A 17054-nucleotide genomic window follows, 5' to 3' on the forward strand; every position below is an offset into this window, starting at 1 on the left:
TCACTACAAATAAATCTTTATCTGCTTACAGTATAAGACTTGTCCCTGTTCTTCATCCATACTACAGATTTCAAAGTTTCCATGATTGCAAATCTTAAACTTTGAAAACTTGATGACAGAAAGCTTTTCTTCTTTGGATCCTTTTATATAACAAAGAATTACATAGATAATCATCAGGAAATTTGGTCGATTTACATCTTATTCATCTACTGAAGCAACTGTAGCAGAAAACTAGAGTTTTAACAGTGTCGGTTTATATACAATTGTGCCGAAGAAACTTATCTTGACCGGCAATAGTTCAATGAAATCTCTCCGATACTATACATCAAGGGAATTTGGAGTTCGACATGCAGCACCCTTACCATCAAGTTGCTCTTCTGCAAGATTATTCTTGAAACTGCAAAATAGTAAGATAGATTAAAAGGCAAGACAGAAGCATCAAGGTTCTAATATGACGATCATGCTGGTTGTGGAAGTGCGATGAGATTATTCTAGAGGATGATTGATGGAAACATTAATGTTTAATTTTAAGATTATTGATAATTATGTACCACAAACATAGGCATATAACTTAATAGAGATGAAGGAAAAGAATATTTGATAGAATTGTGAAGGGAAACAACAACAAACTGTTAAAACGAGGATTAGGATCAAAGGGTCTAGTCAATAATTCATAAGTGCACATTCTTGATCTTGCCATGACAAGGATTAAAATCTGTGTCCCATACTGACACCAGGTGGCCACTGAGATGGAATCAGATTACATAATTTTGTAGCGGTCAAACCCAAATCTCGATGCCTGGAATAAGATGCATGGAATCAGAAAACGGTAAAGTTTACCTTTATGCTTCCCTTGGCTCTGGGAGTGTAATCAATCGTGAACGGGAGTCATACACCAATGTTGTGCCACAGCTGAAAAATATTTACGGTGAGCTATTCTTTGAATCAGGACAATGAGGAAACTGCCTAAATGTTAAAACTTACTTTGAGCATTTGACCGTGTTTGTAGAACCACCACTAGGCACTGACAATATAGTCCCAAAGAAAGAAACATTTTCGGTGCCACAATTTGGGCAAGGACCCTAAGTATTGGATGGAAAATATTGGTTTGATATTTCATGAAAGACATCATAATTATTCAAAATTCTTGATACCTAAGAGCATAGTGAAGTACCTTCAAGATGAGAAAATCTTTCAAGATGGCATTTGTGATTACTTGTGCTAACCAAAATATTAGTGGTAAAGCAGCAAACCATGTGAAGATGAAACTGAAGGGCTCAGGCAACTGCATCATGACGACATACAATAAGTCAACAAACTATTGACACTGTTACGACAATTTGTTTGTAGGCAGAATCTTTGAGGAATTTTGATTGGTGAATATGTTTGATTTTCAATCAGCTCTAGCAACCAAGGTAGGAAGAGCATCTTTATCCCCTTGATATGGTTTTAACTTCAAGATGTGGAACAAATAATGGACCTTTACATATAGTGGAAGTTCCAAGTTGCAGGTTGCCAACCTTATATGTCGAATTACATTAAAAGGGATCAGAAATCAAGAAGAAAATTAAATGGCTTGTAGGACACACAATATAATTTGTTGATTTTCATAGAGCTAAAGTAGCACCCAATCTCCTATGAAAAACTCCCTTTCTCTCTGTAGCTTCATATTTTGGGCAACACTAAGATAAAGAGTAACCTAATAGATCTGCAAGGTGGTGTTACTTTGGTGGGGTCTGGTGAGTGTCAATGTACAGATCTGTAAGTAAAGAAGTTGTTTCCATCACCTAAATCTTTGTTGCCTAGGTTACAAAGGAGCAAATTGCCATATTATGCCAAGGCTCATCCTTTACGGAGAGATGCTTCTTCAAATTCTTGTTGCTTCCTTTCTTTTAGTTCAGTATCAAATGCATCAACTTAAGTGGTATTTGGCATGTGTGTTAGGATTCAAGAGGATAATCTTTCACACAAGGAGGCTTCACAAAAAGCCATGTTGACTAGAATGTACTAAGAAGTGTTTGTGGGCCATTTTGCTCACAGCAAGAAATTTATCCATAATTTCAGTTGCTCTCCTGTATCTATAAGAGTCTGTAATCCCTCATTGAGCATTTTGGAATGGTTATTATGTGGACCAATATGCACATTTGATAAGTGAACCAGTCACTATAACTGTAACTATTCTCCAAGTGCTTGAAATTCTTGCATGATGTTTGTTGCCATATTTTCCAAACTCTTTTTGGAGCAGGTAAGCCCTGAAATAGTCATGATGATCTAGATGCCTTGTACTTAACCATTTGGTTCATGTGTCACCCACCATAGGAGACACAATGGCAGAGATATCTTTCCACATGCTAAGACCAATAAAAGCTTGAACTTCCCTTTTTGAAATTGTTCCTATTTCCCTCCATGTCCCATAAGAGGAGAATTAAAGAATTGAACTAGAGTCTGCTCCTTCAATTTACAGTTGTTTCCAAGCACTATAGGAACCTTCCTGCAGATGAGCAGAGGCTGAATCTCATGGTACAAAGTGAGGCTGGATTAGTTTCTCTATCATGTTACAGATGTGCAATGTAGAGAACTCATCATAGATAACTAACTACAAGATCATACAGGAAAGGAAATATGGATGATGAAAATCTTTGTAACTCACTTTCCTTGGACATGCTAGAAAGAGCATCCACCCTCTGATTCATTTGACCTCTCTTATATTTGTCAAAGTCGAAAAACTTAAATATCATATACTGTATACTGAGCGAGAGTCGCTATCCTATGCTCCAACAAGTTCTTTAAAGGATGGTGATCCGTCTCGATGATGAATATTCTGCACAAAATGTAGGTTCACCAAGTTTGATATCACCATTGCGAGTAATTCTCCACAAAAGGACTGATAGGGTTCGAGTGGTCCCTTGTAAAGCTTGGTTAATATATTCTTTGAGATGTTCTTTTTGTAGTAGCATGGCTCCAATAGTTAAATTATGTCCAGAGTGTCATTTTGCAGCACGGACACCCATTGGGAACTAGGTAGCGAGCAAGGAAGGGAACCAAGGTTACAAGCATTGATGGTGACCAGAAGGTGGGGGAGGAAGGTGGCAGTGCACACCAGTCTGGGGTGGAGAAAAAATGAAGAAGATAAGGGCAACCAAGGAAGAGAGGAAAAGTTTAGGATGGGTATGGATACCAGGTGGTAGGCTTACCACTCAATAGATCTTGGTAAAGGTAAGTTCACTGGGCATACCACCTGTTATGGTAAGTGTATTGCATGGTTAACCTGGTACTCAACTAGATTTGATGAAATTGCCTAATCTGTATATCTGCTGACCCTCGAACCTGTAAAAACTAATCCATTCCGGTATGGTCAAAATTCAAATCCTTTGTTACACTACTAGCACAAGTACCATCACACTTGAACACTCAGGACTTTGCTCCCACATTGACGAAATCCTCAAACATTGGCTGTCTTTTCTTTTTAGATATTTATTCCCTGTTGACATTTTAGCAGTGAGACTCCGATCTAACCGCTTTTATATTGTTGACCATAGTGATTGGAGGCTTTTGAATCCATGCAAAGTTGTAATCTTTTTCAGACTTGACCTTGGACAGTTGACACACAGCAACTAATGTATGCTTTGGTCCTCTTTTCTTAGGAGCATTTTAAAAATAAGATTGTACATCCATGGATAAGGCATGCATGTCACAACCCGATAGGTTAACTGGCCTATCAACTTCATTTAACCCAAACCATTGGACTCAAGTCTAATGGGCTGACTGGCCTATCAAATTTGTTTGGCTCAAGCGATTGACCAAAATACTTAAGTTGAAATTAATAATAATACACTCATCATACCCTTATAAGTCAATCTTAGTCTTGCACACTTTCGATGTGGGACTAATCGAGAATGTTACAGCGCATATATGACACATTATCGGACCAGTTTGCCAGAAACACATTATCAAATCATGCTAGCAAAAATTCAGCACATTATTGTGTTGCTCTCCTCTAAGCTTGCTTCCAAGTAACCTTCAATGAAGGGGAAAAGATAAAGGCATGGAAGAGCTACTCACCTCCAAAAGATAAGTGATCTCAAAGCCAGTCAAATCATCTAGAAAGAAGAACCTGTTAAAACAAAGTAGATGAACTTAGAAGTATTAAGTAGAGATCTCATGACTGAGCTCTAAAAACAAGTTAATGATTATTGAAATTTATTTTAGGTTCAAGCTTCAAAACAAGGTAATGCAACATCAGTTAGTAAATATTAAACTCACATGAAGAAGTGATATATACAGAGGTCAATCACAAATGCACACATATGTTGAAATTTAGTATTTTCAACATGTATAGCTTACAAAAATGGATTCTAATATTAGAAGTTTAGAACCATGTAAACCAGAAAAAGTTCATGACGTTGATTCTAGACTATTTCAAGTTAAACAAGAACAGGAAACGAGCGTCGGTTCTTCATAGAGAAATTTATGCTAAATGAAAAACTGGATAGTCATTTGTCTGACTGACTTTGCGAAGATTATTTGCCTTTTTATTCTTCTTTCTACAAGCCAATAATAAAATTTCATTCCTTTTTTCTCTTCGTTTCTTATTTGATACATATGCTAAGGATGCTATCTTATTCCTTCTCTTTTTCTCTTTTTCATTTTCTTGCCTTTGTTCTTGTCACACTAATGTTAGTGGTCCCATTTGTTAGCATTGTATGTACCAGAGTATGGTGATCTAAGCCAAGGGAAAAATAGCATTAGCATCCAAAATTGAAATCTAGGAACCCCAATCAAACAAATATGAAATGTGCATATGACAAACTGAGAAAGCATGAATCTCTTTGGAGTGTGTCAGAATAAAAAAAAGCTCCATTCTAAAATTAGTTGCAATAGATAAGTTTAATTAAGTTAAAACATTATATGTATGAAATAGAACATAATAGAAATATGAAAAAAAATTATAACAATCATATAAAACAATTCGACACTGGCAGGCTTAATTATCATAGAAATGGCATGCACTATGTGGACAGATATCACTCACAGTGTAAGAGCAATGACAGCTGCAGGCACATTCAGCAGGAACATCTTGAAGTAGTCAACATTCAAGTCACTGTAAACCTGCACATATGACAACATAATTATCCTTCGTTAATATTATACACCTCTAGTGAACAATGAAGACTGTAACAAATCACTCAAAGTCTAGCTGGTCGTAACATTTCTAAGCCCAACATTAAATGCTCTGGGTTGCCCAAGAAGTTGACCAATGCACATTCTACCAGTAATCTGGCATTAATGCTAAAGATTTTCTTTGTGCTCTTCATATCATCTTTTATTGGTTGTTCAATGGAAGACAACGAGCTGTCTTCCTCAACTATCTATTGGTCCTTAAAAGGCTAAAAAGAATCTATGCCAAGATCAACACTCTTAGGCAACTGTTTCTCTTTTACGTCATATAACGCATAAATATAGTCCACAACTTACAAATGCAACTGCCTATGGTCATTAACATGTGATGCATTTCAAGTCGCTAGCAGCCATTATCATCTAAAGATCCTCTACTTAATTATAACTCATAACTCGAGAATCATAAAACATTAAATGTTTGCATTACACCGAGCCAATGATGAACAGGACAGAACCTGCAATAACCTAAACATTCAAAGCAAGAAACTAGTGGAACAAACTAAATAATATATTTACCCAATAAGCCAACTGAAGATTTTACAGGATCCAGAAATTAACAGATCTATATTATCTAATTAAAGATTGATTAACTGAATATACCTTTCTACTACGAAGACTGCATCGTGGGCCTTCTTGTACAATACTGCTCCCTTCTTTCTAGAAGAAATGAGAAAAAAATTAGGATCTATAATACAAGTGAACATGAAACAGAATTCTGAACAACAAAGAGAAATTTTCTTTCTTATAAAATCAGCAGAATGAATTCAGAAATAAAAATATGGTATGCAGAACTGAAAATCATTTTTCACTTTATAGAATGGGTTGCCCTTAGTTTTATTAAAAATAACTGTGTTTATATTTGACTATATTGAGAAGTTCAATACTTCAATTCATGATCCCAAAACCATCGCATACTGACCATACTGACTGCATCGTACCAATATAATAGTTCATCACATATCAGTCTACCAAGTACCAACCATACCAATTGGTATCAACATGTTAAATATGTATTTAATATACTTTTATCTCAGTCTATTAACCATATCGATTGGTATCACCATGTTAAATATGTATTTAATATACTTTTATCGTTGTACCAACTACCAAAGCGTTCCATATCATAAAGTACATATTGATCCATAGCATTCCAATTTCAGTAGCAGTACCAGACTCCAAACCTTAGCTTATTTTCTAAAGCTGAAATGCACTAAACATGAAAGAGAGCACACTTAGGCATAAAAATAAACAGGTTAAGAGGTAGTAATTTTTCCAACATGCAAGCAAAGGATTCAACAAAAAATTACATTGAACAATGTTGTGATATTATTTTATGCAATACAGCCTCTTATTGTTTGTAAAGGTAAGGCTGCTTCCATTGGTCGTCCCTAGACCCAACAACGGGAAAAGCCTCATGCACTGGGCCACCCTTCAATATCATGGTATTTTGATTTCCATTCACTAATTCTTGATTTATATTCATTAATTATCCTTTGCCTAAAATGAACCAAAGAGAAGTTATGCAAGTGAACCTTCAATCGCAACTTCAACAAATCAAATTCAGCATCTGTCAGTACGGGATTTCCAGACACATAGGCCATTGAAGCTTCCAAGAACTTCTGTTCATCTGGACCTGTTAAGAGGTAATAGAGCAAAATCCAAGGCATTATTCAAGCTATCTTCATAAATGGAGTTAACAGTAATAAATCAGCAACCAAAATAGGGAGGAGGCTAGCGAAAAAAGATAGGTGACAAATGGCATACTTAGCATGACCACACTGCTTCCTTCCCACATTAATTCTTCCTTAAGATTATCAAATTCCTCATTTGACATAATTGCCTTCTTCTCATAATAGAATGCCTATGCCCAGAATAAAGAAAAAGCCATGATCAAATAAAGTTTACTCTAGGCACAATAATGGAAGTTGTTCAATATTATTGTGAATTGTAAAATTCAGTAGCTAATACTTGTAAAGCTTGCAGAAATTCTTGCTCAAGCTCTCCTAATGTCTTCTTGTCTTTCTTGTCTATGCTGCAATATGGTAAGATTTTGCTATCAATGACCTCGTCACCCGGAACCTCACCTGCAACCCAATCTCGGTGTGAGAAATGATAAAATTGGATTTAGGTTATGAACATGGGCAATTGACTCCACACAAGATGTAAAAGAAAATAAGTAAACATAAATTACAAGGACAGAACACATTAATAAACAGTTTCAATAATAACTCAAGCAGCATCAAGACAAAAGTTCAAGTTGCAATTGGCAGCCATTCAGCAAACTTATTAATTAAATCATGCAAGAGAAATATCTTTTTTGTATCAAGTGGCCAATAATTCACATACATTTGCATATATAATGATATGAAACTCATGTTAGATTGAAGCTTTTCTTATTAATTTTTTTTCTAATTTTGGAAGGTGATGATTGCCTTGCTTCAGTCAGGCAAGCGCTATCTGGAGCCTTTGCACCATTCAACGCATAACACCTTTGACAACACTGGTCTCTAGATTAGCATTTAAAACTTAATTATGTCCAAAAATCCTAATATGGGGACAATATAGTTTTGCTTAGTTACTTTTATATTCAAACTCAAATCTTGATAGTTCTAAGTTGTCATACGAGGTATTTTGCATAGTTATGAGATTAACTTTCTTTTCCTCAACTTATATTATTGTAAGCCCTCGTTCAGCCTCGTATTATTAAGAGCAAAGAGGGTATAAGGGTGTGAGGCTATACATATCGACTATTGTATGCCTATGAGACATCATAGACAAATCGCAATTTTCATTATCAATACTGCTCTCTTTCTGTAGTTTCTTTCTATCCCGTCTCTCCTATATCACTCTTCTTTTCTCCGATATCCCCTTCATACCTCTTTCTCTCTGATCTCTTCTCTTTTCCTTCAATACCATACAACGATTTTAGAAGGAACGGATATAATGAAATTCTTGATTGGATCTTTTTATGAGAATATGATTGAAATTTTTGCATCTTTCTGAGTGACTTCGTCATTCGAGAGAAGAAGTTAATGTTTCTAACTTACAGGACATATGAAACTGAAATATTAAAAGGCAAAGATGTATACAGAAGATTACAATGAGGGTGTCATGCGCAGACTACTCCAGAACCGTTTAGTTCTGTTCCGTGTTGTAGGTTGGTTGGCTTCTTGTTCCCAAGTGTCTTCTTCATCTACTAAGGGGGTGAGACAAATATCACAGCGCAATAGAATTGAATTTATAATCACACAGTTTTAGAGGGTTTGCGATTCATTATCTTTAAGTCCTCTACTTATCAACGCAAAAGTGTTATCAAGCTCAAATGAAACATACCCCCAAAACGGCAATTCCAGGAAGCTATTTCCACTTATCTATCCACTTAAAATCCACGCGAAATCGCTGTTCCATGGCTCTTTAGGGGAAAAATAGAGAGGCTGTGGAGAAGTTCTAACCTTGCTGGTCGGAGGCAGCCCTGAAGGTCGGCGATAGCCCTTCGCGACCGTGATCGAAGCGGGACCGAAGTGAAGGCGCGAAAAGACGCAGGCCGCCGAAGGAGGAGAGACGAGAGGGTTGGCGACGAGCGGGAATAGGGAGGAGAGGGCGGTGAGGGGGGAGTGAGAGGCGAGGGGAGAGGAGCGACGCCAGGCATGCCATCTCCGTCGCCGTCTCCGCTCAGATAATTGGGGTTCGCTCGCCGATCAGCGGGAGAGTGATGACTCGTTCGCGGGCAGAAACAACGTGTGGCGGACAAGAGACGCACCGCCGACAACATTTTGATCGCGAATCCGCACGCATTTTGGGAGCCACGTGTTCAGATGCAATGCGTGAACGTCTCCGGTCCCACCCACAGATCTCCATATATTTTTTATTAATTAAAATATATCTAAATATACCTCCAGAGTGGTTATTTTATTTTTTTATGTGTTTAAACCTAAGTTTAACACGTGTTTGACTGTTCTTCGGATATTTGAATTGATTTATGTAATGTTGTATAAGTCATAAATCATGCATTCATATAATATTATGTAAGTGATAGGTTTCATATTTAAAAATACTCATGAATATTAATATAATATAATTATTTTTCCTTTTTTTAATATATATTTAATTACCATTTTCGCATCCTACTTACGTGGCATTCAACGCAACGACTGCGAGGTTACTTGTCATCCAGGATTAACTAACATTTTCTACACGTCATTAAGCTAATCCACTTTCCCAACGTAGCGTGTCTCATCTGTCCCACCACGTTACGTGGGCCCAAATCGTCCAAGAAAGAATCACCGTCGGATCTGCTGACTTCTGGAAGAGACACGATTAGATGTACTCCAAGGCTGACGCGGCGGCTTCATCTTTTTATCATGTGCGCACGTACTCAAACACGCCACGCAAAGAAACCTTGCAACGATTTCTCAGCATTTGAAGGGCAAAACATTTCGTTTGACTTGGTCAACCCATCCTCTTCGTCTCCATCGCTATATAAGCCATGGCTTATCCATAAAACTCCCATAGAGAGTTCCTAATACCGCGAACATGGAGAGGAGGAAAGGAGTGCGATTGCTGGTGCTCTTTCGGCTGCTCTCCTTGGCAGCCTGCCTTGATCGGAGCCACTTCCCTCCGTCGTTTCTCTTTGGCACTTCAACTTCTTCTTACCAGGTAAGGTCTTTCAACTCATTGCTACATATGTGGGGATTACACCACCTATAGTAGGAAGTATGTATGTATTGATGCACACGTAAAACTGTGTAGATTGAAGGTGCCTACTTGGAAGACAACAAAAGCTTGAGCAATTGGGACGTGTTCACGCATATACCAGGTAAATTATCTCCTTCTGCATGCATCAATGGAGGAAAAGAATTCGTTCATTTTACTCTTTTCCTCACAGGACGCATCAAGGACGGCAGCAATGGAGACATCGCGGATGATCATTATCACCGCTACATGGTGCACATTTTGACTTGTTCTTAGTGCAGATTTGGTCATGTTTTTGCCATCGTTCCAAGAACATATATGTTTCTGTCGAGATGTGTTAACAGAAATCTCGTGTGCAGGAGGATATTGAATTGATGCACTCCCTCGGAGTCAACTCCTACAGGTTCTCCATATCATGGTCCAGAATTCTACCGAGTGAGTTTGGCAGAAGAACAAATGTTTTCTAATGGATGTAGTGAGTTCATCATTCTGAAGCGTATGTGCTTTGGACAGGAGGCAGATTCGGAGGGATTAATCCACAAGGGGTTGCGTTCTACAACAAACTCATCGATGCCTTACTGCTCAAAGGTACTGTCCCAAATGAGACCATCCTATCTTCTAATGCACTATTAATCTTCTTCTCTTCGAGCAGGAATACAACCATTTGTCACACTCAATCACTATGACATTCCACAAGAACTCGAAGACCGATACGGCGCATGGCTAAATGCACAGATACAGTATGGTCTTCTCTTCTTCTCTCTTCAATGAATGACAGATGAGGAGTCTATATATACATACATGATGTGAACTTGTTTTCTCCAGGAAAGACTTTGGATACTTTGCAGAAGTATGTTTCGAGGAATTTGGCGACAGGGTTAAATACTGGACTACTTTTAATGAGCCAAATGTTATGGTGAAATTTGGATATGGGAATGGAAAGTACCCTCCCAACCATTGCTCACAGCCATTTGGTAACTGTTCTTCGGGTGACTCGAGCACAGAACCATATGTTGCTGCACACAACGTGATATTGTCCCATGCAACTGCTGTCGAAGTATACAAGACAAAGTATCAGGTAATTAATGAGGTAATCTGTTGGCTTCGACTAAACAACTGCAACTTGCTTGACACTGAATCCTCTTGTGCAAAGGCAAAACAAGGAGGCAGCATAGGAATTGTCATGGCCACCACCTGGTTCGAACCACTAAGGGATGTCCCAGCGGACCGAGCAGCAGCTCGACGAGCGCAGTCATTTTATGTTCCATGGTACTTGGTTTCGATGTCTACATATCATGCAAGTTTCCAGAGAGACATCATCATCATCATCATCGATCTACTCGTACTGATCACAGGTTTCTTGACCCTATAATATATGGGGATTATCCTCCTGCGATGAGGCAAATTTTGGGCTCGAGGCTTCCGAGATTCTCAACCAGTGACAAGAAGAAGCTGCAGCACAAATCAGACTTCATCGGAGTAAACCATTACACGAGCTCATATGCGAAAGACTGCATGTTCTCCCCCTGCGAGGGAGGTGGCTCCGAAGGTGATGCATCAGTGCTCACCACCGGAGAGAGAAACGGATTGGCAATCGGGAAACCGGTGAGAGATAACTGATGCAATCAAAACATGAACTTACCTTCTCACTTTTATGATATCATTCACTATCATCAGCCTTCTTTCTCGTAGACTGCAATGCCAAACTTCTACGTTGTTCCTCGTGGCATGGAGAAGATTGTCATGTACATCAAGAAAAGATACAAGAACATCCCTATGTTCATTACTGAAAACGGTGAGTTACACTGAATTGTTCGACGCAAACCACTCATGTCCATATCACGCATGTAGTAGTAGAATGAAAGCAAGCACGTTGATCTCGTTTAGATCCATTGACATGCAACCTCCTCCTATGTCTTCAGGTTATCCACAGGGAAGTGACCACAATACATCTGTGACGGACCTGTTGAACGACAAGGATAGAGTGGAATACTTGCGAAGCTACCTCTCTTCTTTACACAAGGCAATGAGGTATAGCATCGATACTTTCACCTCTCTTCCAACTATATGTGCATGCTTTATTGAAATGATGAAGAAGATGATGATGGTGGTGTAGGCAAGGTGCTGATGTGAGGGGCTACTTTGTGTGGTCTCTCATAGACAACTTCGAGTGGTTATATGGATACACACTAAGATTTGGACTCTATCATGTCATCTATGAGACTCAAGAAAGGACTCCAAAGCTATCTGCAACTTGGTATCAAGAGTTCCTTGAAGACTCCCAAGTGCTGATTCAGAAGACATAGAATGAGATGAAAGTATATTGTGGCATTGTTAATGCTAAGTTGGATGTAGATAATTATTATTATTATTATGTAACACATTTATTGTATCTAAGAAAGATCTGTTATATGGTACTGTAAACATTGTTCTATGATTAATGAGAGCAATGATCATAAGATTTATTAAAATAAAATTCATCTAACTTAGTCGATAAAGATTTTTACGGTTTATATGATAATGATTGGTGACATTTTTACATTATTAATACAGTATTCACAGATGTATCAAAGAACTATAGTTTCACTCTAAGCTGAAAGATAAACAAAGACATAATTTCATGATAATGACTAAAGTCCATTGCAATTAGTAGATATATTATCCTTCCATATCACATGAAGCCTTAAAGAAATCATTTGTGACCATCAGAAGGAGTTGGTGATTGTACACTTTTCCAATAATGTAGATTCGACATGACCCATTAATCTGTCCTCCCTTCGACAGATACGGGTCGGATGTGGGTCTACGAAAACACCCATTTGAACAAATCATTAAATAGACTAATTGATTTTAGTAAAATATTAATACTACTCTGTAATATCACACAAAATAATATGTGTTTCTAATAGGGTTTGTTATATAATTCTCACTGTAATTTAAGATGATGTTTTTGATTGTGCATTCCTAGTCGTTTTACTAAATTTAGTTTCGTATGAAATTATTGGAAATTCAAATTAATATTATTATAATTTTTTTTTTATAATTACGGGAAAAAAATTCTTAGTGTATAATTTACGCATCCCTATCGATCGACTCGAACATGATTTATTGATAGGGATATGCATATCACAATCATTTACATATTCTTTTTTAGAAAGAAAAATCTTAATTTATGATTTATACATCCCTATCGAGAGACCCGTCATGTTTCTCTTCTCTTCTTCTTCGAACCTAAATCGAATTGATCAAATAAATAAACGATAGTTAATCGGAGGGGTATTTAAAAATAAAAAATAAAAATAGATGGGTTCGAAAAAAGAATAATTAGATTCCGATTTTAAATTCGATCGAATGGAACTCAAACCATGAATTATAGATTCACTATAATTTGGTGCTAAATTTTAGCACCAAATTAATCCGTGTTTAGGCTTAAATGCTACTGAGAGAGAGAAAGAATCAATAGGTGTGTGATTGCAACAATTTGGTGCTAAGAAGCTGTAGCTAAAGCATCAACAACGTTGGACTCCGACGAAGGATGATGGAATGACTGCTACAATAAATGCATCGGAAGATCTAATCGTATGGAGAGAAGATATCATCCTGAAGAAAAGTGGCCACCAAATCACCCTCCATCTCATCCCAGCGATCCCATGCCTCCCCCTCGTCCCTCAGTCCGAGCTCCTTCTCCAAGTAATCCAACCACTCTTCCCTCTGCCCGTCTCTTCTCGTGCCATCGGCTTCTTCACATGCCTCCGGCTGCCTCACGTCAGGTATCGACGGACCGTCGGTGCCCACCGATGCCACCGAGCCGCGGGATTGCTTCTGCGGCGACGTCCAAAGGGAATCCTGTCGTACGCCCAACGTTTCCAGGAACACGCTGTCCTCCATCTCGTTGCTCTGCATCGACGTGGAAAGAGCATCGTCTAATATGCCGAACATGTCGACGGTCGGGTCGACAGGGATCTCGATCGCGCCGGCCATTCGATCGCCCGTCGACGTGGACGCGCCGTTCGTCACCGGCTGCTGCTCTCCCGACGCCGCACGCTTCTTCAGGTGCGTGTTCCACACGTTCTTGATCTCGTTGTCGGTCCGCCCGGGAAGGAAGGACGCGATCTTGGACCACCTGAGAGGAACACGAGAGATGAGAGGCTGCAACACGAAGCAATACTCCATGTCACGGATGGGAATGGGGGCATCGTGTACTTGTTCCCTAGCAAAGCGTGCAGCTTGATGATGGTGTCCTCTTCGTCCTTGGTGAAGTTGCCTCGCTTGATGTCGGGGCGAAGGTAGTTAGTCCACCTCAAGCGGCAGCTCTTTCCGCATCGCAGCAGACCTTCGGGAGTCAGTGAAATGGTCACGTTAACTACAGTCAAGAAAGGAAGCAATCTGATATAGCGGAGGCGAGAGAGACCAGCAAGCTTGGGGAGCGCACGCCAGTTCTGGTGCCCGTACTTGTGGATGTAAGCTATCAGCTTCATGTCCTCTTCTTCCGTCCATGTGCCTTTGTTCAGCCCAATCTTCTCACAGCATGGTGCGCGCCCTCGTCCCATCTCTCCTCTCTCTCTCTCTCTCTCTCTCTCTCTCTCTAGATTCCTTGTTACCTAGGGTTGCAAGGATCCAAGTATCTCTCTCTCTCTATATATACGCACAGGAAGAAGACGGGAAGACACACGGTAGCGGTGACAGGAGCAGATTCACCGAGCGTGGCCCAACGTTACAAGCTTACCAAACCATCAGAGGCAGAAGCCGGAGACAAGATGTTACCTGGACTCGAGACATGCCGCGTTCGTCTGCCTTTCGAGCAGGAGGGGACTCACCTGAGGATTGGAGTGGAAGACACCCGAGGGAGTGACGGCGACTTGGCTCTCGGGATATCATGTCAAGCAGGATTGATGTGTTGCCATTACACACACGCCGACATCTTCTTAGGTTAAGGCTTTTGGCTCATAGAACCGATCCAAAGTTCCATTGTTCTCGGATGACAGACACATTACCTCATCACGCTCATAGAACCGTATCATTCGATCACCAACTCGTCATTAACCTCAAAGAAATCTCCGAATAATAGTTTTCTTGGTAATCTTTTGATCCCATAAAAATGGATTATAAGGATAAGGTCGAATATGATCTTTCTGAGACCCAAACAGAGACACTTATCTTGAACATAAAGGTACACGACATGTTATATCGGAAAAGGAGAGACAAACAAATGTTAGATATTGGTCTAAAGCTAAAAGGAAATGGCCGATTGATGGTGACCATTGTACTATAATCTCTCATGATTGAGTCTATGCTCATTCATTTGGTGCGTGCTTGTTGACATAAATCTCGATTTTGATGGAATAACGATTGCAAAATGGGGAGAGAGAATTCCAATTGCCATTTTCCTTTTTGATCGAAATTGCCTCACTAATTACTTTGATGGAAATTATTTTCTAATTATTTCCTTTTTTTTATAGGATTTGGATTGATGATCAAAATTCATATTATTAGCGATTTATTGGTTGTAATTTTTAAAAAAATATATTAGTAATTACTTGAAAAGTCTAATACAAATGATTCTAGAACTATGAGAGCTTAAAAGACAAGAAAGGCAAAACATCATTTCACAACAAGGATTGGTCTTGTGGCAAAATTTGTCAGCCAATTATAATCATTTTTATTTTGCGATAGACATGTTTAATGATGTTCGTGATCGATCGTGGTTAGTAGCCAAAATAAACAATGCATCTTTTGTTTTTCATCCCGAATATGGATTAATAGTAATGGCGATAGGAGAAATATTTACTCTCGATCGTAAGAAGATTAGGGTCCGATCAACAACCAAGCCATCGAAACATTATTAGCTAAATATGAAATATTTCAAAAATATTTTTTTGTCGTTGATCAATTATAAAATAGTCACTGGACCTAATAAAATATTTACTCGATTGCATTATCGTACTAAGTTAGTCTGATCTAAAGTCTAAGACCGCACGATCGCTTGAAAGTACATATGGGTCCGAACCAAGTCGACATTTCCTCTAATAAATGGACTCGATCTTTATTATCATGAAAGCAAAGGCAATGATCAATGCAATCTTAGAACAACCACGACATGGATGTTGGCCTTCTACCAAATCAAGGAAAGAGAACCTACGAGGAAGGACCCTTTCTCGTCCTTGTCATTTGATTCATCTGCATCTGGTTCTTCGTCTCTGTGATTCCTGTTTTCCCACTCGTAAGATCGCTGCCGATGGCATCACGTCCCCACCCAACACAGCATCTCATTACCTGGGAGTCAAAGCTCGGAATTGGCTTTAGTTGGTGAAGGGAAGACGTCAAATCTTTGGAGGAAGAGTGACTTCTCATGAACAAAGCCAGACACAAGTCAAGCAGTACGAAACTGTGGCATTCATTCACCAGACACTACTCATCACCTTTTTGCTTATGCCAGCACCTAAACTGGAACACAAACTAACTCAATCTCTGCTGGAAGAAGAAGAAGAAAAAGGAGGAGGAGGAGGAGGAGGAGGTACGGAAATCATGATTAAAGCGAAGTGAAAGCTTTCCCTTTGATGTGGCGATTACATTGGCCAACTAAATCAGTCCGTCCTTCCTTGCTTGCTTGCTTGCAGCAGTCACGTACCCTGCTAGTTTTCTTTCACTGTGTGTGTGACACAACAGTGGTGTAAGCACAGCGTAAGGCAGGCAAACAGCATGGAGAAGAAGACTCGGAGACCTTTTGCTCGAACGAGTCTGCTAATGGAGATGCATAGTTTTAGACTGTGTTCGGATAATTCAGACTGAGACTTGGGGAATACTCTGATGATGATGATGATTGCAACAACAAATACATAGATCTAATCGTATTATACATCAGCATTCAGTTTGGGATGCTTGAAATGAATCAGCCTGTTCATGACAAGAACACAGGCAGCCCATCTTGGCAAAACACACTCCTGTCTTTTGCAGTGGTAGACTCAGTTCTAAGGACACAGTTTGCCAAATGGGCCCAAACATCAGCTATGGGAATTGTACTGTCCACAAATTTGGACGAGGGATATAATTTTTTTTTATATTATGGATACGATTGAATTCTGATTATGATTATAGTTAATAAAAAAATTTTAATTATGATAAAATTTCTCGAGAGATGAATTTAATGAAAATAACTCTCCTAATTATTTATTCTATATCCTTTG

At 39.0% G+C, this 17054-nt stretch overlaps 3 protein-coding genes across 4 annotated transcripts; 1 reads left to right on the forward strand and 2 right to left on the reverse strand.

Annotated features, from left to right (window-relative positions):
• Positions 1–113: 113 nt before the first annotated feature.
• Positions 114–8929, reverse strand: LOC135637231 (PGR5-like protein 1B, chloroplastic). The gene is made up of 11 exons (XM_065149790.1): positions 8631–8929; positions 7147–7262; positions 6943–7039; positions 6711–6811; positions 5779–5835; positions 5033–5109; positions 4063–4114; positions 1175–1285; positions 985–1082; positions 841–912; positions 114–397 (listed from the first exon to the last, which is right to left on the reverse strand). The coding sequence occupies exons 1-10, from the start codon at positions 8830–8832 to the stop codon at positions 843–845; spliced, it is 981 nt and encodes a 326-aa protein (XP_065005862.1). The 5' UTR covers positions 8833–8929; the 3' UTR covers positions 114–397; positions 841–842.
• A 746-nt stretch (positions 8930–9675) lies between these two features.
• LOC135637230 (beta-glucosidase 18-like) lies at positions 9676–12346 on the forward strand. Its single transcript, XM_065149789.1, has 12 exons — positions 9676–9834; positions 9928–9994; positions 10064–10122; positions 10230–10305; positions 10384–10458; positions 10523–10610; positions 10696–10948; positions 11024–11139; positions 11226–11475; positions 11563–11665; positions 11793–11901; positions 11987–12346. The coding sequence occupies exons 1-12, from the start codon at positions 9712–9714 to the stop codon at positions 12174–12176; spliced, it is 1509 nt and encodes a 502-aa protein (XP_065005861.1). The 5' UTR covers positions 9676–9711; the 3' UTR covers positions 12177–12346.
• A 947-nt stretch (positions 12347–13293) lies between these two features.
• Positions 13294–14891, reverse strand: LOC103983368 (transcription factor MYB13-like). Of its 2 annotated transcripts, XM_018824806.2 has the most exons (3): positions 14282–14888; positions 14074–14203; positions 13294–13993 (listed from the first exon to the last, which is right to left on the reverse strand). In XM_018824806.2, exons 1-3 carry the CDS (start codon positions 14418–14420, stop codon positions 13444–13446), a joined length of 819 nt encoding a protein of 272 aa, XP_018680351.2. In that variant the 5' UTR covers positions 14421–14888; the 3' UTR covers positions 13294–13443. The 2 variants fall into 2 exon arrangements, with proteins under 2 accessions (XP_018680351.2, XP_065005863.1); XM_065149791.1 differs by having other exon boundaries at positions 14074–14891.
• Positions 14892–17054: the final 2163 nt, after the last annotated feature.

The sequence above is a fragment of the Musa acuminata genome, chromosome BXJ3-4, assembly GCF_036884655.1.
Source record: "Musa acuminata AAA Group cultivar baxijiao chromosome BXJ3-4, Cavendish_Baxijiao_AAA, whole genome shotgun sequence".
Lineage (NCBI taxonomy): Eukaryota > Viridiplantae > Streptophyta > Magnoliopsida > Zingiberales > Musaceae > Musa > Musa acuminata.

Excerpts from the sequence above, each read along its gene's own strand:
- LOC135637231 (XM_065149790.1), bottom strand. The coding sequence starts at position 8,832 with ATGGCATGCCTGGCGTCGCTCCTCTCCCCTCGCCTCTCACTCCCCCCT. Across the intron at positions 4,115-5,032 it reads GCTGTCATTGCTCTTACACT|GTTCTTCTTTCTAGATGATT; the intron begins GTGAGTGATATC and ends TTGTTTTAACAG. Across the intron at positions 1,286-4,062 it reads AGATCACTTATCTTTTGGAG|TTGCCTGAGCCCTTCAGTTT; the intron begins GTGAGTAGCTCT and ends GTCATGATGCAG.
- LOC103983368 (XM_065149791.1), bottom strand. The coding sequence starts at position 14,420 with ATGGGACGAGGGCGCGCACCATGCTGTGAGAAGATTGGGCTGAACAAA. Across the intron at positions 13,994-14,073 it reads CACGCTTTGCTAGGGAACAA|GTGGTCCAAGATCGCGTCCT; the intron begins GTACACGATGCC and ends TGTTCCTCTCAG.
- LOC135637230 (XM_065149789.1), top strand. The coding sequence starts at position 9,712 with ATGGAGAGGAGGAAAGGAGTGCGATTGCTGGTGCTCTTTCGGCTGCTC. Across the intron at positions 9,835-9,927 it reads CTTCAACTTCTTCTTACCAG|ATTGAAGGTGCCTACTTGGA; the intron begins GTAAGGTCTTTC and ends AAAACTGTGTAG. Across the intron at positions 11,476-11,562 it reads GATTGGCAATCGGGAAACCG|ACTGCAATGCCAAACTTCTA; the intron begins GTGAGAGATAAC and ends TCTTTCTCGTAG.